Below are 23,860 nucleotides of genomic sequence, written 5' to 3'. Positions count from 1 at the left end.
CTCTCTGGTGGGAAAGCAAGAATTCTTCTGAATCACGCTCGTTTTCAAAGCCTGATGTAGCACAGCAGTGAACATAAATGCATTTAATCTCGGTAACCCATGCTGCCTTGGGGGTGTACTGTAGGAAGGGACTGGTACCGTTCTTGGCATTAATCTCAATCAGCTCAGCCCAAAACCGTCGTCTGACATCAGACACTGGCAGCCGGAGCATTTCGGTGGTTTCCCGACGCTCTGCGCTGACTGAGAGGATGGGATGCGTGCAAGAGTCTGTTGGGCTTCGCAAACCATGACAGTGATGGAGCTCTTCATCTGCTCCCTCATTGGCAGGTTGACTCCATGCCAGAAGTAGCAGAAAGTGACCTCAAACAACATGTGATCATCTTTATTTATATCCTGACACTTAACATATTAATGCAGCGCTCGAATATATAAAAAAATAAAATAAATATGTGTTATGTGCTGCTGCAGTTAGTTGAGGTTACATTTTTTGGGGGGAATTGATGTTTTGGGCTTAGTCCTGATTCTGTCTACTGCTGTTACCTCTTCATGTCTTTTCATGGCTCTGATCCTGCGTCTGCTACACAACTCTCCCATTGTCTCTGAATGATGCAAAGACGATGTCAACTGCACTCAGACTTTCACCAACCATCCGCTGCCAGTGCTCAGTGCTCAGTGCTCACGCATCCTCCCATGCTTCTTCTCTCTCTCATCCAGCCTTACACTGTCTGCCTCTCACTCAACCCACGTTAACTAGATTTCACTGTCGCTATATAAATTGAAAAAAGCGTCTCCGACATGCAATATGATGCCGGGGCGACATAAAATGATTATAGCTTGTATATAAGAGCACGTTAGCGACTTAAGCCTCCTGAAAATTGCCCATTTCAGACGGGTTCCACACCATAAAAACCATCGCACTGGCTGGAAATGAAAATGATCTACAGTACTGATACTAAATTGGATTATTCTATTTTCTGGGAGCCTCTATATCTACTGTCATCTACAGCTATAATGGGTGTGTCTTACCTCCTTTCTCACTAAGCACCGGCTCTGAGTGTTTTTCCATAGTTTTGATCGGGCTCATGTGGTGGTGATCGTGAGAGTGAGAACGGAGGATGAAGTCCTCTGTGACAGGATGATGAGGAAGACGATGATGGTGATCAACAGCCGCGTGATGCGCTGCGGACTCCTTCGGGACCGGGTGAGACAGATGTGAGCGTTGGGGGATTGTTTCTGAAGGTGTGTGCTCCTCGGGTGTCAAGGAAACTTGGTGCACCTCTGATGGAGTGGATGCTGAAGGAGGGAGAAACCTCTGTTGTAACAGGAAGTGTGTCAGAGTCTCCCAGGGGTATATAGCAGTAGTGAAGGCTCAGATAAAGGGGCTGGGTGGGTAACACGGTGTCTGTTAGTGGGGGCTGAGCTCTCTGTAGCTCTGGTTTCTGCTGGTGGAGCTGGGGTTGTCTGTTGCATCAGTTACATGAGGACAGAGAATGTAAATGCAATGAGGAACGAGCAGGCTAAGAAATTAGCATAAGAGATGCTGCCTCAGATTGTTTATCCAAAGAAAGCCGAGCTTTCCCTTTTTCCCCTTCAAATGTGCACTTATATACACACACACACACCCTTTTCCTTTCCCAGTATGCACATTCATACACACAGAAGTGAGAACACACAATGAAAGTGTGATTTCACACTGCTGAGATAGGCTAAACTCAAAAGCTGTTCCACAACCCTTTCAGTGCTGGAAAATCGTGGTGTTTTTTTTTTTTTTTTTTTTTGCAAAACGCAGCGATTGTCAAAGGTGTGACTATTGTTAATATGGTTGTAGAAAAAAAAAAAGAGGAATCGCACTGTGTTTGTCAGTGTATTACTATTTTACACTTGCAATGTTGCGTACGGTCGTGTGCATATGTGTTTGCACACTGAATTTTGTCATGTTAGATCCGAGAGATGAAATGAACACTGACGAATAACGGAAACGTTCATTTTGCACCTTCACGACAGCAAATAATCAATTACCGATTCATATATTATCCAGCACTATACAGTGATGCAATATAACTCAATACGTTAAAACTATTTCCTCCGTGTTCAATTTTACTTGTATAGCCCCAAAATCATAATATTATCTCTAATGCTCTGGCTAATCACCACACTATTTCTAACTGATACGAGTCTATTAATGTTTGATGGCCACATATTCATTCAGCAGTTAATTAATGAGAAAATACTGCGATCGTAACGCTGACATTCAGCCCTTTGCTGCACACCACAATGTTCTGCACTGTTAATACATGTATAATGGTGCAGATTATAGAATATAGGACTGATAACAGTGACCACAGACTTCATGATTTCTTCTGCTCACTGATCCAGAATAGTCGCCTAAACCATGTTGTGTAAACAAAACTAAGGACGTCTCTGCTGCATCGTCACACCACAAACACATCTGATGAAAACTGTCATCTTCAAACTCACTCCTCATCCTAACTACTGTGCAAAAAAATTTAGCTCAAATAACTCTGTAGCCTAAAGGGACGGTGGGGGTTGCGTATACTGTGGGTGAGGTGCAGATGTTTTGTTGAACTATACACAGTTGGGAAGCAGCGATGGAGGAGGATGCACACGCAGGGAAGTGAGATCTAGAAGCTTTAACGTCTGGTCGTCTGGAGGTTTAGGATGGTTTTTCTTGAAAGCTCTAACAGGATCAATAAAAGCAGCATTTCACATCATTTCTAACTCTCACGGCTCTCTTCTAGCGCAGTCGCACACTACAATCAACGTCTAAATTACATTACACACAGGAAATCTCGGCCTACCTTTACTTAGCTGAAAGTGGTGAGGGTTTAGTAAACCGAAACGTGAGTTTCTGACCCCGGACTCGGAGTCACTGAGGGCAACAGACTCTGTGTGTGAAGGGAGGGAAAAACAAGGTCTTAGTGTCATTTTCAGCCATGCAACAGCGCCATCACACTCTCACGTAATGCATCAACGATCTAATCTCATTCATTACATAATCCTCTAACATGTGCCTGTCTGTCTTTACAGATGGACTCACTAACTGTCCCATGACACACTCTCTTGCACACACACACACACACACACACACACACACACACACACACACACACACACACACACACACACACACACACACACACACACACACACACACACACACACACACACACACACACACACACAGGCTGAAGTGAGTTCATGTGTGTGCTCGCCGCTCGGACACACATTAAAGTGTCTTCCACATAGGTGCATTTGCATATAATGAGATAATTTGTCGCTCGTATTAATACAGCCTGAGAAATGATAACAATAATGTTTAATGCCACCTGTCAGTCTTAGCATCCTCATCATTTATTACGACAGTGCTGGACATTGATTTAGCAACCGCACTAATGAAGCCATTGCGATTCGGGGACCGGGTTGCGTTGAGCCAGGACACACTAATGGCGGCGGGCTGAGTTGACAGCATGAATGTTATTAATATGTCACATGATTTTCCAGACATGATCCAATCTCTCTCTGCGTCCGAGGCCAAGTTCAACCTTTATCAAAATGCAAGGATTTCAACAGACGGTGGGGGAGTGAGTGAGATGATGGCGGCGGTGCACAGATGGGATTGTCGTTGATCTGAGTGTAGTACATCACCAGAGCTTGTAAGTTTGTACACACATTTCCATCTGCATGTGTGCACGAGTCTGCTATAGTGCCGTCCTTCGCGCTCCTCCGCATTTGGTTTTCAATGAAAAAGATGAAGTAGGGTCACGCGGGGTCACGGCGGCGGCTTGATAGGTAGATGTATGACTGACTGGGTTTTAGGATTTGGTTTTGATGGCCTCCCCTCCCCCCACTCCCGTCGTCGTCAAACGCCCATCCATCCAGCTGACCAATGGGCTGCGGGCTCTGTGGATCAGCCTCTGTTGCCAATAGATCGCTAATCCTCATCCGAGCATGCTCGCTGACTTAACTGGGGCAGGGACACATGACAAAAGGCTGCAACTACTATGACATGCTGTCCAACCTATAAGCATGCTGTAATGTTTATCGAGATGCAGCCGCCGCTTGGGTAACGGTGCCGACTCCAGACATGAAATCAATCACTGATCATAAATGTGAAATCGCACAATACGAACCTTAAGCTTGGATTTGCATTTTCATATTCCTGGAAAAGGTTCAGAAAATATGATTTTATATAACCAACTTTGATGTGGATGAAAAACCGGAAAATAAAAATCCCAGACTGCTTTGACGCTCTTCTACACGGTTCAAAGATTAAGTCAACTTTTTCAGCTTTTGCTGCTTCTAATATTTCAAAATAACTTAACAAGCTTTGAAAGCAGCTGAGAGTCAGAGAAGACGACTGAGGATGCAGGTTGTAGTATCCCAGATAACTGATATTATAATACCATCTAGTTCATCATGTCACAAGGCATTCAGTGTGTGTGTGTGTGTGTATTTGTGTGTGTACGTATCAGTGTGTGCATGTACAAACAGTAGTGGCGGCCCCTCTGTGAGAGTGGAACCTAAGACCTCAGATCCCCGGGAGGAAAAGGAGGGGATGAAGATGATTTATGGGTTTCACTGAACTGCACCATATGCCTGCTATAAATCTACACATACACACGTGTACATGCACAAACACACACATACACACACACACACACACAGATAACAAGGGTTTTCTCACATCAGGGTCAGGCTCAAGCCAAATGCACTTCTCTAAACGTGAGATAAAAAAAGGCACGAATGCACCTTTACACGTCTAAAGTGTCATTTGAACTGATTTTTTATATAAATCCAGCCATCAAGATATTGTACTGTTTTTTGCATTTCTTTTTTCCCCCCTTTTAACAAAGTTACTTCCAGTATTGATTAAAAACAGACAAAAAACATGCAAATATTCAATAGTTTTGCATAAGAAATATCAGAAGAGTTGCAAATGAATGTACCGTTGAGTGAGTATATTTCTCTGAATGTCTGTACAGATGGATGTAAAGTAGAATTTAATTGTGGCATAACTGCAAACATAAACAGAAAGTCTTGATGTGATGTTGTGCGACGGGTTGGGTCGTTCACAGCGGGCTTTAAACAGCTTACAGAGGACTGTAAGTCTGTTTATACAACGTTACAGCTTCTGTCAGTCCCTCCCAAATCACAGCTAATCAGTGAATTCTTTGAGTCCCCAACTGATGTCAGCCAAACAACAAAAGTCAAAAGTGCTGCGCTGTTCAGCATATGCTCTTAATGGATTTCCTTCAGACAAAAAAGGAAAGAAAAAAAAAACGACATCACTGCAGTACCGTAATCCTCCTACGTCCTAAGTGCTTTTCTGGTGGAACATGAGAGGTGCACTGCTATACCAAGATGGCAGGTTTAAATTTAGCATGAGGGCAAGCTGGAGTTTGAAGACCACTTTACTGTACATTCAAGCGGCTGACAGAATCCGTTCACATCCGTCCCCTGGCTGCTTTAAACCCAGTCAGTCAGAACAAATAAAGACTGAATGTCCATATAGTTTGATGCCTGCACTCTCAAGATGGGACAGCCCACATCGGACCCCAACGTCAGAGAGCTACACAGTCGGGGGAGGAAGCAGCCGATGTACATCCTGAGACCTCCAGGAAGTCACGGGATGAATTATGTATGATGTGTATACAGATAAAACCGCGCTGCTCGTCAGCGTCCATAAACACATCCACTGCTGCCTCACACGTTTGATTTGTCACAGGTGAACCGTGAGTCTCTCCACTACAGAACAGTGTTGATGTGCAGCTGTAGACGGTGCTGGATGAATACAGATCCTAAAATCAGGTTAAAAACTCAAGTCTAAGTTCAAATCCTGTCTTCAAATGGAAAATACACTAAAGCATCATCAGCAAAATATACTACGTAGCCTACGGAAAGTGAAAGTAGTCATGTACCGCTAAAGGTGGGACAAATGTAACTACCTGATTATATTTAGGACTATTTACAAAAAACAATAAATTCTTAAAGGTCCAGTGTGTAAAAAGCGGAGAAAACCGTGACATCTAACGCTCAGATTCTAGTTTGCAGTGCTCGCCTGCACCCACTCACCAAAGGCTGCCGTTAAAACATGGTGGCGCAAGATGGCGGCGCAAGATGGCGACACTCTCTAAAGCAAGACCCTTGCTATATCTAAAAGAATAATTATAAGGCTACGAAAACCAAACAAATTTTATTTTATAGTGATTATACACTTTTATACAAATATATTCATGAGTAGTATATTCAGATTTTGCCAATAAACCTTGCCAATTATTACACACGGGACATTTAATAGAGAAAAATTGAGTCTAGTTAGAGTATTTCAGAATTTCTATTTTAATGAGCTTAAATTAAATGAATATATTCTGAAATATGCTCAGTCACTTCATTGTTCAGTACAAGGTTACACCCAGGGCTTGATTAGCCTAGCTTAGCATAGAGATGGCAAATTAGCCTGACTCCCCTGTCCAATAGTAAGAGAACTGCTTATCGTAGCGCACTCAGTTTGTGCTAAGATAAGCTAAAAAAGAAACGGCTGCTGACTGCAGCTTTGTGTCTAATGGGCAAGAATAGAGAGTAGTATGTTGCCTCATCTACAGTAACTCCACCACCAGAAAACAAAACAGGCTTATTCTCCAAAATGTCAAATTACTCCTCAAAGGATTTATTTTTTATTTTTAGAAATTTAGAAACTGTGAAAAAAGACGGGATAAGTAAAAAACGACACCATTTATCTACAAAATCAGTGAAACCAGTGGACTTCAGTGGCAGATGTTTTCACTCTCAGCACTCGCTAATAGACGAAAATGACTGCAGTGTGTGCAATATGTGGAATTTAAATCTACAAAGTAACTAGTAACTACAGCTGTCAGATAGGGCTGGGCAATATGGAGGCTCGTTATTGAGCCCCGGCTGCTTGTGTGTGCAGTTTGGGACGGCAGACTTTGGCTGTCTGTGTCTGTTGGCTGGTAAAACGCTAACTTTTTTTTTTTTTTTTTCAAATGGTAGAAAAGGTTGTTTGTGTTTCCGCTGTTGCAAATAATGTGCGCCGAGATTGCACTGCTGTTTTTCTTTCATATCCACCTTCACAAATCCAAACCATTAACAAATCACTGATGTTCTGTGATCCGTCTTTGCTGTAGTTTCCTTATCTTGTGCACACGAGGTTTGACAGATACATTTATTGAACTTTACCCATTATTACCAGTGTTGTTGTAGAGATCATTTCATCACCCAGCCCTACTGTGATGGGGTAAATCCTAGCAGGAGTGATAAAGTATTGAGTAAATGTAGTTTCTCTATTCTACATCCAGCTAAAACTACTTTTCCGCACCTTCCTGACGGCCTCCGAAGGCCTCGTGGGCGTCAGCTGGGGACTGTTCAGCTTGTGAGATACTCGCGGTGCTCTGTAGTTTGCTCTCGAGTCCGCCTTCGCCTTCATCTCCACCCTTTGTCTCATCTTCGGCTTCATCCTCTGTCTCATCTTCAGCTTCAGGAACAGTAAATGAGATTGCGGCCATTCAGCAACGCAGGTGGAAATCTTGATTAAATCACAGAGAGCTGAATCTGTGGGAACCCGAACCGCTGAACCTGAACCGCCAGACCCCCTAATCAGTTTCCAACAGCAAATCATATCTGTTAAATAACAGCACAGTTGTATCTAATTGTGAGGGGAGATCTTTTGTTTTAAAAAATGCAGACTTCTGCAGTGCAGTCCAATTGCTCAGTCTATCCATGCATCAGCCTTTTACTGTTGGGCCATGTGGAGAAAAGCCCAGTGCTGTCAGGGTTGATGTTGCCACTTTGCCGATCGTTTCTGTCTAACAGCTCTGAGGCTGAGAGCCTCTCCACAGAGAGAATCCCTAATCAAATTCCCTTTTATTCCTGCCTCCCCGAGCTCCTCACCCGGAATCACACTGCATTACAACACACTAACATATGCCCACATCCTTCTCTCCCATTTCTTTATCTTTCTGTGTCTTCCCCCCTTCTCTCACTCTCTCAGCTGCCTTTGCTGCTGCATCCACTGCCCATTCTCACCCAGCTCTCTGTCATCCGCCCTCTCTTCAACGCATCAACACCGCTGTCTTTTACGCTAAATAAGAAAGAGGCACAACTGTGGAAGAATTCCTCCTGTGCAGGTTAGTCTGATGTGCTGTGATGAAAGGACATGGCGACAGAGAGAGGCCTATTAATAATGAAGCACACAGGGCCCCAAACTGCAGCACTGAGAGGGAGAGATGCATGCAGGAAAAGAAAAATGACTGACTAGAGAGCCAGCTGAACATCACAGGACAGAGAGAGAGAGAGAGAGGAGGAGTGGTGGTGGTTTAGGGGACGTACAGAGGGTGAAGTACGGGGTTAAAACTTAAATTTCCAAAACAATGAAAACATCAAAAGGGGAAGAGACAGGACAGAAGATAGTGGAGAGAGCCACCTCTCCTGCTTTGCTTTGCATTATTACTCACTAGAACCGGAGGAGGACCCAGCAATTGTACCTGAAAGAGAATAAGAAAAAGGGAAGAGGAGATGAGACCTTGTTTATTTATGCATTCAATTTGCCTAAAGACTTGAGTCAACCTCATTCATCAGACTCAGGTGCCAGAGAGAGCCTAAGTGCTGTTCTGCAAAAATACGGCGGTTGTAGACAGACCGACTCTCCTCTCAGTGTCCTGGAGTAATTAGTGTGGCTGCACCGCTGCTTTAAACCCCCCCCCCCCCCCCCCCCCCATATTTAACCTGTTAATCCTTCCTACATTCACCATCATCCTCATCACATATGTATGTTCAGAGAGGGAGCGGCCGCTTCACTAAGCTCCAGTCAAAAACCTCTTTTGCCCTTTTTGGCATATTTCCCCCTGATTGTATTTATAGTTAGCTTAGCTCGGCATGCATAATGCAATCTGTTAGAGACCAAACCGTTGTGTGAGCCGTGGCCTTTTTTTTTTTTTTTTTTTTTGTGTAGCATTTCAACCGAGGAAGTTGCAAACATTTTAATTTTTAAATCCCACTAATGGGATTTAGGAGTTTTAAAAGGGTGGCGATGGGCTCCGAAGGTGTGTGTCGGTACCATTAGAAGTGGGTCGGAAACAACAAGAAAAGGCTGACAATAGAGTCGTTCTCTGCAGTGAGTGTGCAGGTACAGGTGTGTATGAGTGTGTCTCTCTGCCTGTGAGTGTGTCCATGATTGTTTGAAAGGAGAAAACTATATAGGGAGGGGCTGCCCTAGATTATTATTTTATCATAGCTAGCTACTGTAGCCGGCTACACTCTCCAAGAGGATTTCCCCCTCACACATTCCCCCCCGTCGTTACACCGCTCTGATCTGCTCCCTGCACCGAGATGACGACAACCCAGAGACCTCAGCCTCTCCATCAACTTCCTTCAACTTCTCCTGTCAATTTCAACTATGTCTCTCATTTCCTGTTTTTTTCTGGACCCCAGAGTGATGACAAAACCTATGTACCTAAATATAATGTTGTGATCCATCACCTCTGATTAAAAAATTAAATTATAACAGTATTGATTGCAAAGCAGTCTTGGATCTTTGCAGTGGCACAAAAAAATAATGAAACTAGAATAAGAGAAGAGACGAAAACTGAGAATGAAGCAAAGAAATTACGCTTATTGGCCATAGAGAGGAGCTAAAGTAAGAGTTAAACCAGTGTTTTTCAACCTTGGGGTTGGGACCCCATAAAACTAAAACTAATTATTATTCTTTTTAAAATATGATTAAAAACACCACACACAATCCCAAACAACTGTATTCTATACTTTCATTTTCTCAAATTTAAATTGAGTTCAAATAAAATGCAGCATATAAAAAATATCTGAGTTGGCGCATCTTGATTGACGGGTTTGCCAGAAATTTGTGATGTCAAAATTGGGTCACAAGCCCGAAAAGGTTGGGAACCACTGAGCTAAACCTTTCTTTCATTTCAAAACTGATCAGCTAACAGTATAACACTACCGCTAGCATTAAAATTAGTGGGTCACAACAACCAGCAATTAAAACTAATAGGGCATTGAGCTAACATAAAATGAGTTGAGCTTAGAAAACAGATGAGAGGACAAGCAGTTAATGTGGCAACAGGCAAGCTTGTTAGAAGAAATATCTTTCAGGCTTACGCTAATCAATATATTTTATATAAACAATTGATTAAGTAAGCGGCCGTAGTGGAGAATTATCATCAACTCTGCAGTTACCCTCAACCCTACAGAGTGTTTTAGTATCTGCTGGCTCTTCATTTTGGTTTTTACAGCTCTCGGCTGCTTTGCCGTTTTGGTTTGCTCTGATTGCTGTCATCAGCACGGTTTTGATTTGTTTCAGTGAAAGAGAAAGCAGTAAAAAACCCTCTGTACACTACCTGCTTAGCATCAAACAGCAGGCAGGAAAATTTGGCAATTAGCTGGGGAACATAGTGGAGCATTTAGCAACTAAAGAGCCTGATATTTCCCTCAGGAGTTTGTCTGTTTGGAGACAAAATGAGAGGTAAAAGGAGAGCGAATATTGGACTTCATCAGGTGGCTAAAAGCACAAACGCTGCTCCACATCTGCTGCATGTGCAAGTCTGGCAGTATTTGTCAGTGTCGTATTGACGGCTTGTTTGATAATTAGTTTTAAGGCCGAACGTTTTAAAGTAGGATTTCCTTTTAAAAATAATCCTCAGAAGTTTATAGGGATAGGTTGACCTTTGGGGAAATACACACATTTGCTTCTTTACAGAGGGTTAAATGAGAAGACTGACGCCACTCTCGTTTCTGTCGAGTCAAATATGAAGCTGCAGTCAGCTGTTGTCGAGTTTATCTAAGTACAAGGACTGGAGATCAGGGGGAGGGAGGTGGTGGTGGTGGTGGTGGTGGGGGCGGGGGGTTGTTTTTTTCCTGGCTCTGAACAACAAACAACAAAATCTAGTTACCTAGCTGTGCAAAAAAACTTAAGTGTAAGAACAGTTTGCTTTTTCCGTTTTACATGTTGTTGTGTGCTGGACCGGTTCTTGGCGCTAAGCTGTTGCCAGACAGACAGATTGCTGTGGAGATCTCAGGAAATAATGAGAGAAAATGTGTTAATTAGTGTGCATTAGAGGTGCCGGTGCATTAGAGGTGTTGGAAGGCAAACGGGTTGTATTTCAACAAAGACAGGGTAAGTGTGTCTCCCTGTTTTCCAGTCTTAAGTTCCTAAGACTAACCAGCTGCTTGCAATGGTTTTTTCCCCTGTAACACGGGGTAGCATGGTCTTAGTTAATGTGGAGGCACTCATTGTTAGGGATGTCATCATTATAGACTTTCGTTAATAATCACAGTGTTACGATTATCACGATTATTATGCAACACTTTGAATGTGTAGAATCAGACTAATTATATACACTATACACTATAATATTTTTTAGACGTATTTCCTCTTTTGTCTGCTACTTTTTTACAGCATATTTTACAGGTTGACGAGTCGTAGTCGCCTTAATACAGTACGATTGTTTTGAGGGAATACGTTTTCCTCTGCCATACTTTACCACTTGGGCACACCCATGTTTCTGCAACTCGCATACAAGTGGTTGTTGTGTAACTTTGTCTTGTGCCGTGCGAGTTGCGCTGATCTGCCTATACTGTATGGTTCTAGGATAATCATTTTCGGAAAGTGAGGAATCTTTATGATAGGGCTGTTTGATTTAGCCCAAAATCAAAATCCCGATTTTATTCTCTCAAAAATCGATTTCCGATTACAATTTTTTCGTGAAATGACAAACTATTTCGTGTGTGTGCTGTTTGTGTCTTTTTAAATGGACCTGGAGTCTAATAATAAAGTCTGTCTGTCCGACTGTCTATCTACTGTATCTATACATACAGTACACGAGACGTCAACCGACTGCCTTCCACTGATTGGCCAGAGCGTTCTCACAGGAAGAGTCACAAGCGCGAGGTCTGACGCGAGAATCAAAACAGCGTATTTTAAAAACATTATTATAACACACATAATCACCCTAAAGACCATGGATGTCGAACATACAGCCCACGGGCCGAAACTGGCCCACCAGAGGGTCCAATCCAGTCCACGGGATGAATTTGCTATCGTGTGAAAATCGCACAGAAGCCAGAAGAGGCATAACATTGTTGAAATTGTAGTATTTTTCTCAAGGAATTTCAGGTTCTCATAACATATTTTGTAAAAGTAGTAAAACAAAGGGAATATTTAGAGTTCTCCTCATTTATACTGTAGGTTATTATGCTATTATTTCACTTTGTCCGGACCACTTGAGATCAAATTGCGCTCTATGTGGCCCCTGTCCTACACTCTTTCAGCACCATGGCTCAGTATGTAGATACTGTGATAGTTATGATACCATTTATAATAGCATATCAACAGATATCCATAGTGAAGGTGTATGAAAGGAGTCGGCTGTGTTGTAGTGCATGTGCTCTGCGTATACGTACAGGTGTTGGGGGTTCCGTTGGGCGTGGGCAGGAAGGACCCGGCCTTCCAGGACTTGGCTTTGAAGCCCTTCTTGCAGCGCTGGCAGTCCTGGCCCGTCGTGTTGTGTTCACACTGGCACTGGAGGTTCCCATCCTGCATCAGGCACTGCGAGGCGTGGAGGTTACACTTGCACCTTTTATTTAAAAAAAGAAAAAAACAAAAATAGACACTTAACACATGTGAGGTGAGATGTACGTGTTGAAGGGTATACAGTGTCTCTCCCGCATGAGGCAGCAAGTGAAAATTGTAATTACTCACTGGTTGTAAGAGCAGTGTTAAAAAGACAAGTGGAAGCATTAACTATTGAAGGTCTGACGCAGAGCGAGAGAGAGAACAACTGGTGTACTGCATTATGATAATAGATGAAGAACAACAACAACGAGCCTGCAGGCTTGATGTTACAACATGTGCATTTTGCATCATTTTGTTGTTTACCGAGCAAATATTGGAAAAAGTAAGAAAAGCTTAATATTCAGAGACTTTCTTTACACCTGAGTGGGTGCATGCGGGCCGTGTGTGGTGTTTTATGTGTAGACAACTATGCACGCATCAGTAAAATGCAGATATGACAGTTTAAACGCCGTCTGAAACTTGACTTCAAGATTCATTTGCTAAAAACACACGCACATAAAGAAAATCATCACAGTTGAAAATGTTACGTTCTCTGATATTTTGTGTCTCAAATCGTTTTTCTCTCAGAAGTCACTGGCAAAGCTACAGTACAGCATCCATTTCTATTTTGATGTGTGCTTGTGCAGTTTGTACAAATGCCAGTTCATCTGATTCTGTGGCTTTTTTTTTTTTTTTTTTGATTTCACCAGGAGCTTCACTGTTCACACTGTGCACAGCCCGACTGAGGGGAAAATAACAGAAACTACTTTTACAAAATGTGAAAGCTCTTCCAAAAGATAAAGGTCTCGTTCTCAAATGATGAATTAGTCGATTGAGAGAAAATGAATTAGCAAATCTTTCTGATAATCTATTCATTTCACTTATTTTCCCCAAGCTGATTTTTTAAAATTTTAATTCAAGGACTTTCTTCTTCTTTTTATCCCATATGACAGAAAAGTCGACTGATTGAATAAAACAAAGAACTGCAAAAAAAAAAAAAAAAAAGTTAACCTTGTGCTCAAAGAGATTTTATTGGTAATTGTTCCACTATTAACCGACAATGTATGGGAGAAATTATTAATGGAGCAATTAAGAGAATAATCAAGATGAAGCTGCTGCCTTGACTGAATCAGATGTTCATGTGTGGCAAATATATAACAGTATATAATTTTAACACAAAAATGTCATGGAAATAACTTCTGATGAAACGAATAGACGAGTGAAAGCTGAATCCAAAATAACTGTTGGTCCAAGATTATGCTAATGTGTTTACCCGCACTTCATCCAAGTCGACCATTTGGGAGCAAATGATTGTTTACAATTACTGCCGGAGAAATTCAAGTGTCTTGAGTGTGTCCTCTTTTGAGCTTGTTGCAAAAACCTTAAAGTGTGTGTGTGTGTGTTTGTGTGGACTAGACACACACTCCACCCTCAGCAGAGGGCAGGGCCCAGGTGGGCTGATCCTGAGGTTGAAGTTCTAGCCGGGAAGGAAATGAGCGTCTCAAGGACACTTCGGCAGCGACGACTTTAAATTACAGCCTTTTCCAGATGAGCGACTGGACTCCAATCCAGTTTGTTCCACTGGAGTGAACAGATATCCGTCTGCATCAAATATTCAAAGAATGGCCCCTGTATTCTGGAGAGATGACTATTTCAATCTTCCTTCCCCGCACTAATCTGCGCTTTCTCATCATTTTTTCTTTCTTCTTTTATTTTTTATTTTTTTGGGGGGGGGGGGTTATGCTGTCAGCCCATCAACCTCAAGCCTAGTTTCACAACATTAGTTTACATTCAGAGTAACGACGACGAGCGAAACTCAGAAACGCACACCGCAGTAATCTTCACAGTGCGGTTGATCACGGCGAGTCGTCGTTGTGTCTGATACCAACACTGTTGCTCTCAGTCCTATAAATTACCGGCGGTTTCTCTCTGATCACCTGGACGAGCTGACAGGACGCGCCGGGGAGAATCCATCCACCGACAAGGCCTTGTGTTTCCTGCACGCCTTCTGAAGGACACGAGCTGTCCACTTAGCAGGGAGGGAAATTGAACATCTCCTTTTCATGGAGAAAATAGTGCACGCGGTTGTGTGTGTGTGAGAGAAAGTGTGTGAAATGAGACAGGTGTGTGTGTGTGTGTGGTTCTGCTTGGTGTGATTGTGATGCATTTATCTGAGAGCGGCGATGACAGACAACAGATCAGAGAAGCAGAGGCACGGTGACTAATGCCCACGTTGAGTGAGTGACAGCGCTGAACGTATCACCGCGTCTGATCTCCTGCATCTTCACTGATAAATCTCATCTGTCTCATCTTCTTCGAATGTGGGAAGGAAGTGTCGCTGCTGCTGCTGACTGACTGAGTGCATGCAGGAACCAGAAGTGGTATAGTTTAAAATCTACACTCTTTAAAGAACAGAGTGATTTCCTGTAGGTGTATATACTGCTGTGTGTTTTGTGCCTAATGGCTGCAGCGTGGTGGTGGAGGGAAACGGCTTGTCCTCCTCGTGTCAATTAGCAGAACGACTGACACATCCTGATGTTGGAGCAGAGCCCGCTTGAGAAGATGCATCTGGGTAAATGAGTTTACTTCAATGAAATATGACTGACTTCTTAATATTAACTAACTCTGCTACTAGGGTTGCCAAAGGGGCGGAAAATTTCCAGAAACGTTCCATGGGAAGTTAAGCATATTCCAAATTGGAAACTTTCCATGGGAATTATGGGAATTATTGGGGAATTTATGGGAATTAACTGGAAATTGGGGGTAATTTAACCCTCCTGTTGTCCTCCTGGGTCAAGAAAGAAAGAAAGATGGAGGAAGGGAACAGATTGGATCAGGGAAGGAAGAAGAATGAAGGGAAAGAAGGGAGGAAGGAAGTGAAAAGGATTGTGGGAAGAAGGAAGGGAGAAAGGAAGGAAAGAAGGATCGGCAAAGGGAACAGATTGGGTCAAGGAAGGAAGAAGGAGGAAGGATGGAGGGAAAGAAAGGAGGGGGGAAAGAAAGAAAGAAAGGGAACAGATTGGGTCAAGGAAGAAAGAAGGAAGGAAGGGAAATGATGGTGGGAAGAAGGGAGAAAGGAGGGAAAGAAGGATGGAGGAAGGGAGGAACAAAGGAAGGAAAGGAGTGGAGAAAGGAGGGAGGAAGGATGGATCGAGAGACAGAAGGAAGGGAGGAAAGAATTTGAAACAGATTGGGTCAGTTTGACCCAGGAGGACGACAGAAGGGTTAAACAAACTGTATCATATCAAACATGAATGTAAATATTTAGTTTTGTCATAAGCAGACATCCATGCAAAGTAATACAATGACATTTCAACAGATTTGTCAGTAGAGCTTTATCAAGTTTTACTTCTTGTATGAACAATCAATTATTTTACTGAACAACAAAAACATGAATGTTGAGTAAAATATTACTCGCATACTGTAGACGCTTGTTTATCCTGTTACATGCAGCGTCTGTTGACTCTCTGACGTCTGCCCGATTTCACGTGAATGCAACATCAAGAATACGTTCCGATACGCAACCGCACCGCTAGATGGGGGTAATTCCTACATATTATACCTTTAAATCTGGTTGTTTTAGCCAAGATTATGCTACAATATATTTTCCCCAACTATATTTAAGTTCCCTGTTAAGGACCAACCTTTAATTTTGTAAATTTTGGATTTATTCCCATTTATTCCCATTTCAACTTTGAATTTTGCAACCCTATCTGCCACTAATTTGATGATTCATCTTGTGTTGCTCGGTCTCAAAGGAGGAAACTTTGCGGACACACTTTATCCCCGTGACCTGATTTTCTGACTCCTGCCACATAAAACGGCCCCGGGAAGAAGAAGAAGACGACGACCAGGAGTTTCTTTCTTTAACGTTGCACTCCTTCCACATGAACGACGTGACACTTCGACTTTTTTCAAGCGCCGCCGTGTCTCTTTTGCTCCCTCTCTTTCGGTTGACAGCTTGCTGTGGGATTTCTCCTCCGATCCCCTCCTCTTCAGTCCCTCCACACACAAATAATACATGGGCACAATCATATGTTAATGTGCAAGATGTCTGCCTTCACTGCAAAGTCATCAAAGTGGGAGTACCAGCTCTGAGCTGAAGGAAGTTAAGACGGGACAGCTGGATCCATCACAGCCCCGTCTATTTACTTAGAGAGAGAGAGAGAGGGAGGCAGAGAGAGGCAGAGAGATGAAATGAGAGAAGGTGAGTGGAGGAAAAGACAAAGAAGGGCAAGAGAAAGCAGGGCAAGAGAGAGAGAGAGAGAGAGAGTGTGTCTAGGCACAGGAGGAAATAAGGATGCAAATGCATTCCAGTCTACATTAGAAACCACACACACACAAGGTGGTGTTTTAATTAGCTGCTGTAATTATGGGTCAATACTTGTGTTTATCAGCCTGTTGGCCATGTTACCTGACCAGACGCTTTTCAGCACCATGGTTTTTCGTGTGTTGTCAGTGCGTGTTGTTGTTGTGCACATGCATGAGGATGCACGTGACACAAGTTCCTCCTTAAATGATTCACGCTGTTCCCCCTGACTGACAGGTGGCGGCACTGGGCCGAGATACAGTAGGCAGCCATGACGCAGCAGAGGAGAAGAAGAATTCAAATGACTGTAGACAATGTGTGTTTTTTAAAATGAGAAAAATTTAAGAAAGGATAAAAATGTTTGCAAAAAATAAGTAAATGCATCCAGTTCATTTGTCAGACCTCAGGGAGGAACTCAACGCGTTTGTTTACAAGAAAACTCCACAGGACACCTTTAATGTTATAATCCCACCAGGGGCCAGAGTTCTGCTCAAAATGACACTGTATTTACAGCGTAGCCCAACAAAGCACAGGTTGAGAGGAATCATTGTTTTAATTAATGAGGCTGAAGAATAAAATGTGGGATGAGCAACATGTTTTTTTTTCCTAAATTTGAGCTGCAAATGAAGATATTTACTTTTTTTTTCCCATGAATAAAATGCAGCCTTGACTTTTAAATATTACAGTTAAACACTACAGTAATTTGCAGTTGCAATACAATATGTTTTTTTCTTTCTTCCTATTATGCACTTGTGGAAACTCCAGCACGCTCAGTGTTTTTTCCTACTGGCATTCAGGAAACTCAAAGCGTGTACAGCAGTTCAGGTTAAACAACGAGCATGTTCTTCTTAACTTCTAAGCTTAAAACGTCTCACTCCATGCATGAAACCTGCTGCACAATATCAAAGGCCTTGGTGATGTATTGATAACAGTCACCACCTCACTGCGACTTGCAAACAGTACAAGAAGTCGCATTTTGTGGATAGGAAAAGAAAAAAAAAGTCGCAAGTAAGTAAACACAACTCTGGCAGCAATTACAGCAGCTTCCTCCAGGACATGTGAGACAAAACCATCCAGTAGGACATGAAGGTAAACCTTTGGAGACATGGGTTTGTACGTGTATCACCAATGCACACTTACTATACATCATATATGTATTATCCTCACACGCTTTTGCTTTAGGATAACCTGTGGTAATTATCCAGCAGCAGACAGTAAAAATAATTGTCAGCCTGTCTGTATCGCTAGTATCCAGGCTTGTCTGATTATGTGTGCGTGTGTGTGTCTCTCTCTGTCCATTCTCCATGCAGTCTGTCTCTGTGAAGTCATGTCGGCCCTGTGTATTTAATGATACGAGGACTGCCTGTTTTAGACAGCAGAGACGCAGCAATTAGGGGCATAAATAAGAAGAAAGATAAACAAACATCAAGGGGGGAGTCATGTGGTGGCAGAGCCTGAGAAAGCAGCTGGAAGCAGCAGTTAATGGGGCTTTATCTGTCTCTTTACTGTAGTCGACGCCTATGCCTCCGTTCCTCTCCGGGGACACAGCTATCACTCTCTCTCTATTTTCTGTTTTGCACTCTCCTCCCACTGTTTTTTTTTTCTTTCTTTCTGTCTTTTTTTTTTTTTTTTTTTTTTACATTTGCTCCCAAATTCCACGTACTGTAGCCGTTCCACTCCTCCGGTCTTTGCTTTTTCTTCTTCCCCTTTGATTTTCCATTTTATCCTCCATCTCTCTTTCTTTCCATCCTTCCTGATATCTGTGCAGCTTTTTTTTTTACCCCCTTGCTACTGCCCGTTGCACCAGCGTCCGTTCACTGGAGGACTGCATCGGGTAAATTGGGTTTTGGACATGTGTTTGCTGAGAGGAGTGGTTGGAGGAAAAAAAAAAGGAGGTTATACAGAGCCAACGTGGTGGGGCTGAGCAGTCAGTACAGCGGGGAGTAGGGCAGTTGTGTCAAATCCCTGTCAGTCCGCCTGCCTCCGACTCCAGTGGTGGAGGCTCGGGGAGGGGAGGAGCAGGAGGGAGGGTCCGCATTGACGTGCTCTAACCTGCGATGACAGACCGCATCGATGCGGCTCTGACCCAGCAGGAGATCTCCCTCCTCCTCTTCTACTACCACTGCGTTCGATCAGCCGTCACGGAGAAAGCCCCACTCGGTATACTCGCAACAGCTCCCCTCCCCTGATACCAACAAAACACACAACCGGCTGCACAGATTCCTGGAGTAATAGTAGAGCGAGAGCCTAATGGGCAATGAGTGTCAGTGCTTTTGTCAAACAGAGGAAGCCTTCACACCCAAACCAGGCCTGACTGACTGACTGACTGAGTGGTCCACGTGCATCAAATGAGGATGAATAAGATCAACCTTGAATCCTACATTATAGGAGGAGTTGTATTTATCTTTCTCTAGATTTCTTTATATTGTGTTGAACTTAATCGCACATGTGGTGTGGACTGTGGGTTGTAGGATGTGTACCGTAATATGCAGCTATTTGGCAGCAGAGACCTGGTTTAGCATCATGAGCGACTGGGTTTAGGCCACAAAAGCCAAGTTTGACATGAAACAAAATATGGTATAGAAGTTAGTGTGGCTCTGTTGTTGTTGACATTATTCGAGTAGCGTTTACAGCTCACAAACCTGTGCATGTGTAGTTTTTGGCTACAGTAGTTTAACTAGTAACACTAGTCTGTGGCACCTGTTTATATTTTACACAATGTATTTATTTCAACTTTTTAAATTTTAAAAAATATTGATTTAGGCTGTTGAGTGAGAGTTTTATGTGTTTGACAACAGTACATTACAAGAACATAACTGAAGTTCCTGTTAGAAACTTGGTTTCTGTTGTTGGCTGTTTATTCACATACATTTGAAAGTTAGTACATGTCCAGGTTTAAAGGGATAGTTCAACATTTTGGCCAATTGGCCTATTGCCATAATCTCTTAATTGTCGGTGCAAGCTATTTATAGAACGGCGGAGCAGAGCCGCGAGCTGCTCAGAGCTATGCTACGGAGGCTAATGGGATTTCTTGGATTCCCTCATCAAACTCATCAAATACACAATTCAGCAACTCCAAAACGCTCTTGTGGACAAGTTGTGACCTGCACAACAACTCTGCCTCGTAACGTTCCGTTATTATCTCATATCCCGACAATTAAAGGTACAAACCTACTCCTAAAACGATAGGGATTATGGCAATAGGCCAATTTGCCTATATGTTGAACTATCACTTTAACTGGAAACATGAAGCAGATGGACCTCCTTTATATCTTTCATGGTTAGAGTATATAATCTATAATTTGTGGGTCACTGAGTACTCAAGTGATCAAATATTGACTGACAATGCTCACTCCTGAAAATGCAGTAGTTGTATAGAAAGTGAGTTTCTAGGAGACACAATTCATGAAATCGAAGTAAAATGGACAGAAAATAATGATATAATCCACTCAGATACAATAGCCCTATTCAGTTAACCCTGCATTTTTGAAGCATTTAATAGATGATTTGATTGTGATTAGTTCTGAGTTGTTATTCTGTTTTGTCGGCCTCTTGTCCCCTCGTGGATGTGCTTGTTGTTACTGGATGTGGATGTTTGGCCTTCACTGTGCTGCAGGATGCAACAGCACTGCAGAAGTTTACAGCACTTCAGATGTTTAGATGTTGATCTGTCCCAAATTCACTCAGTGCTGTATGTGCCAAGTGTGACATTTAAAGGTGTTTTTTTTCCTCAGATTCATCTGCTCCAGGTGCTTTCCCTGCGCTCACCTCAAATCTAAATTTAAGACGTGCGTCTGACTGAGCATCGTTCTGTGACACTAGTTGGAAAGTCTGAGTTTGCAACTTAACACACAAGTCGGATTTGGAAATGTGAAGCCTCCAGCACATTTGAGCTGAGGATGGACTTTTCAGTGAAGTAGGCGACGTCCTGTGTCTGCTCGCTAAAGTTTCCAAAATGAAAAATACTTGTATATTCATAGATTCAGGATTTTCAATGAGGGAGAAGGAGTAGAAGTCTTTTTGGCAATTGAACTTTTTTTCTGTAGAGGAACCATAACAGCTGCAAATTATAATTCAAAGCCGAGTATTTTTGTATTTCTTCTAATATGTCTGGAGGTGGTCTTTAGTATGTTCATAAATTAAAATCAGATCCGTTGAAGGGTTGCACATGCAGTCCTCCACCACCGTTTATCCCGAGCGACCGAGTGAGGAGTGGGAGTTGCATGAAGCCGGGATCATTGATCAGCCGCAACGCCTTATTGGCTTCTGCTGAAGTCTTTATCACCACATCCCGTCCCACTCCCACTCCCCCCCCCCCACTCCCCGCCGCCTCGCCTCGTAAATTCAGAGCAGCTAATTGGACATGACTGCGTTTATGTTCCAGCTTCATAAATTTCTTTCTCTGAAGGGAGAGGATCGATTTTCCTCGAGTGCAGCCTCCCGTGGCAGGGGAGCGGCTTGAGTCTCTTCCTTGAGTCTCTTCCTCCACACCAACACCTCACCTTTATTCTCTCTCCCTCCCTCCCTTTAGACTAAACAGGTAATCTATAACTGACCTGGCCCTGCAGTCATGTGACGAGGAGGAATTACACTCGGCCTCCTCTCATAATCACAATAGTCCTGTCACACACTCGTTCACATTAATAACGGAGCTGATGAAGTTTTCTAAACAAATCCCTCCACCCAGACTCATCATCTGTCATGTCTAATTAAAGTTGTTGACGGCAGAGGACCATGAATGTTTTAGATACATTTCCTGTCTCTCTCTTCTCCTCTCCTCTCATCCACTCTCTCCCTCTCCCTCCATCTCTGTTTTCAGTCTTTTTTTGGGCATATCCCAAAAGGAAGAAAACACTCTACCGGAGCATCTAAGGGAGCGAGGGACAGGCCTGAGGGACGGTGCGTTTGGGGTCTCCCGTTCTCTCCATTGCACACACACACACACACACACAGACACACACATGCACACATAAATACATGCACTCAGTAAATATGCTCAATGTCAAGAGGTCACTTGATGTTTTTGAAAAAAAAAAAACGGAGTGAAATGTCCAGCAGAAAGAAATCTTAAATTATTCAAAGCTCAGGAATGACCTTGGCTGTCTTTGCAATCCACACCGCGTTTGTGTTTGTAGTGTGTGTGTATGTGTATTGTGTGTGTGTGTGTGTGTATCTCTACCATGCAGTGCACGGGGATGTGTGACCTCCCTGGTGTGTTTGTGGGATGATTCATTATATTAGCACAGTTTGCTCTGAGTTTAAAGTGTGTCTTTTTTAGTTTGGGGATCATGCACCAGATAGAGAGATGGATACAGAGGTAGAGGAGGGAGAGACTGTGTGTGAGGCTATAAGCCGCTAAGCGTACATGTGAATTATTTACAACCGGATACAGTAAATGGCTATTGCGTGCTGCCATAGCTGCATGCATGGCGTTCAGACCCAGAGCGCAGCCCTACGATTGGTCGGGTCGGGTCATGTAAAGAGCAGCGGGCAGAGTCAGGCCCCACTTTGTGCTACCTGCTCTCTGAAGTATGTAGTGTATGCACAAATAACTAAATAATGGAGCCCGGGCACATCCTGTTCTCCAGCCCAGACCTCAGAGGACTGAGTGCACCAGAGACTGTGTGTGTGTGTGTGTTCTTGTTCTTACTACGTTGTGAGGACCGGACCGAGTTTTTAACCAACAGAGTGAGGACATTTTTGGGCCGGTCCTCACTTTTTCCAAGAGCTGTTTGAGGGTTAAGACTTATAATTGGGTTTATATTAGGTTTAGAGTAATGGTTAAGGTTAGGCATTTGTTTTGGATGGTTAAGGTTAGGGTAAGGGGCTAGGGAATACATTATGTCAATGAGTGTCCTCACAAAGCTAGCTTTACAAGGATGTGTGTGTGTTTGTGTGTGTGTGTGCTATATATTGGAGGCAGTACAGGTGTGGGTCACTTCTTGCCAGCTGTGTGAATTCACTGTTTCTGCTGGCCTTTCAAACTGCAGAGGTAATTAATATGCAGCTTGTCACTCTGCATGAGGATAATACATCATTTTTAAATAACTTTATTGTTCACTTACTGTACAGTAAACAATGACATGATCTGGTGTCAGGTTTTTTTTTCTTTTAGGAGGTTGTAATTTCATTGACTCGTTAAGATTTGGCCCCTTTATTGATGATGTAAAGAGTTAATTGGCTTTAACTAAGCAGTGCATTTTGATTTATATGCCCCCTCACTTAATATATACGGTATCTGAATTACTTTTAACTGTTGGGCAATTCCGGCTTGTATGGAAATTTACGCAGCAGCAGCAGCAGCAGCAGCAGCAGCAGCAGCAGCACTGTGTGTGCACACTGGAGACATCTGGGCATGCATGGACTACTTTTGTTTTGTGCCCTGTGTGTACTCATGTTGTGTGCATTTTGAAGATCCTTGTTCTAAGAGTTCAAAATAAAATGAAAAAAAAACAACAAAAAGACAAAACAAAAGAACAGCGCACACTAGACCCAAGGCTGCATAAGGCCACGTTTAAACAGTAATTAAACGTGGCCCTGGAAAGCACTGGATGAAAAGCACTGAAATGTTTCATTCAATGGGAAAATTAATAACGGTTTTATATTTCTACATTGAGATTGTCTCTCATTTCAGCCATAATAACTTCCCAGATATGTAAAAGTAAAGTAGTGCTAAACAGCTTGTTCTATCCAATAACACTTCAAACTCATAAATGTGTTTTTTTCCATTAGCTGTTCTACTGTATTTTTGATATCAATTCATGGATTCTTCTTCAGCTTTGTGAATCAGTCAGGAGATGCAGTATCCTCTTCCTCTTTCACTGGTTTAAACTCTCTTGTGCACACGGAGCAGACATTAGGAGAGTAAACTGTGTGTTTCCATGTAAAATGTTTCTTTAAATTTCTATTTTATGTCTTTTGTCGACTTTTTCTTTCTTATTGCCTCT

The 23,860-nt window shown here is 42.8% G+C and overlaps 1 protein-coding gene across 1 annotated transcript in view; it reads right to left on the bottom strand.

The window, feature by feature from the left end:
* Positions 1–23,860, bottom strand: part of ntng2b (netrin g2b) — a gene marked incomplete at its 3' end in the record, with an annotated part of 75,366 nt that overhangs the window by 20,185 nt on the left and 31,321 nt on the right. Inside the window, exons 4-5 of the mRNA XM_083983204.1 lie at positions 12,454–12,626; positions 8,493–8,522 (exon numbers count right to left, since the gene is read on the bottom strand). Coding sequence (XP_083839330.1) covers positions 8,493–8,522; positions 12,454–12,626 — 203 coding nt within the window. The remainder of the gene's footprint in view (positions 1–8,492; positions 8,523–12,453; positions 12,627–23,860) is intronic.

This window comes from Trachurus trachurus (genome assembly GCF_905171665.1).
Source record: "Trachurus trachurus genome assembly, chromosome: 12".
Lineage (NCBI taxonomy): Eukaryota > Metazoa > Chordata > Actinopteri > Carangiformes > Carangidae > Trachurus > Trachurus trachurus.
The sequence above is the reverse complement of the archived record's forward strand: the minus strand, read 5'-3'. Positions and strand labels throughout refer to the sequence as shown.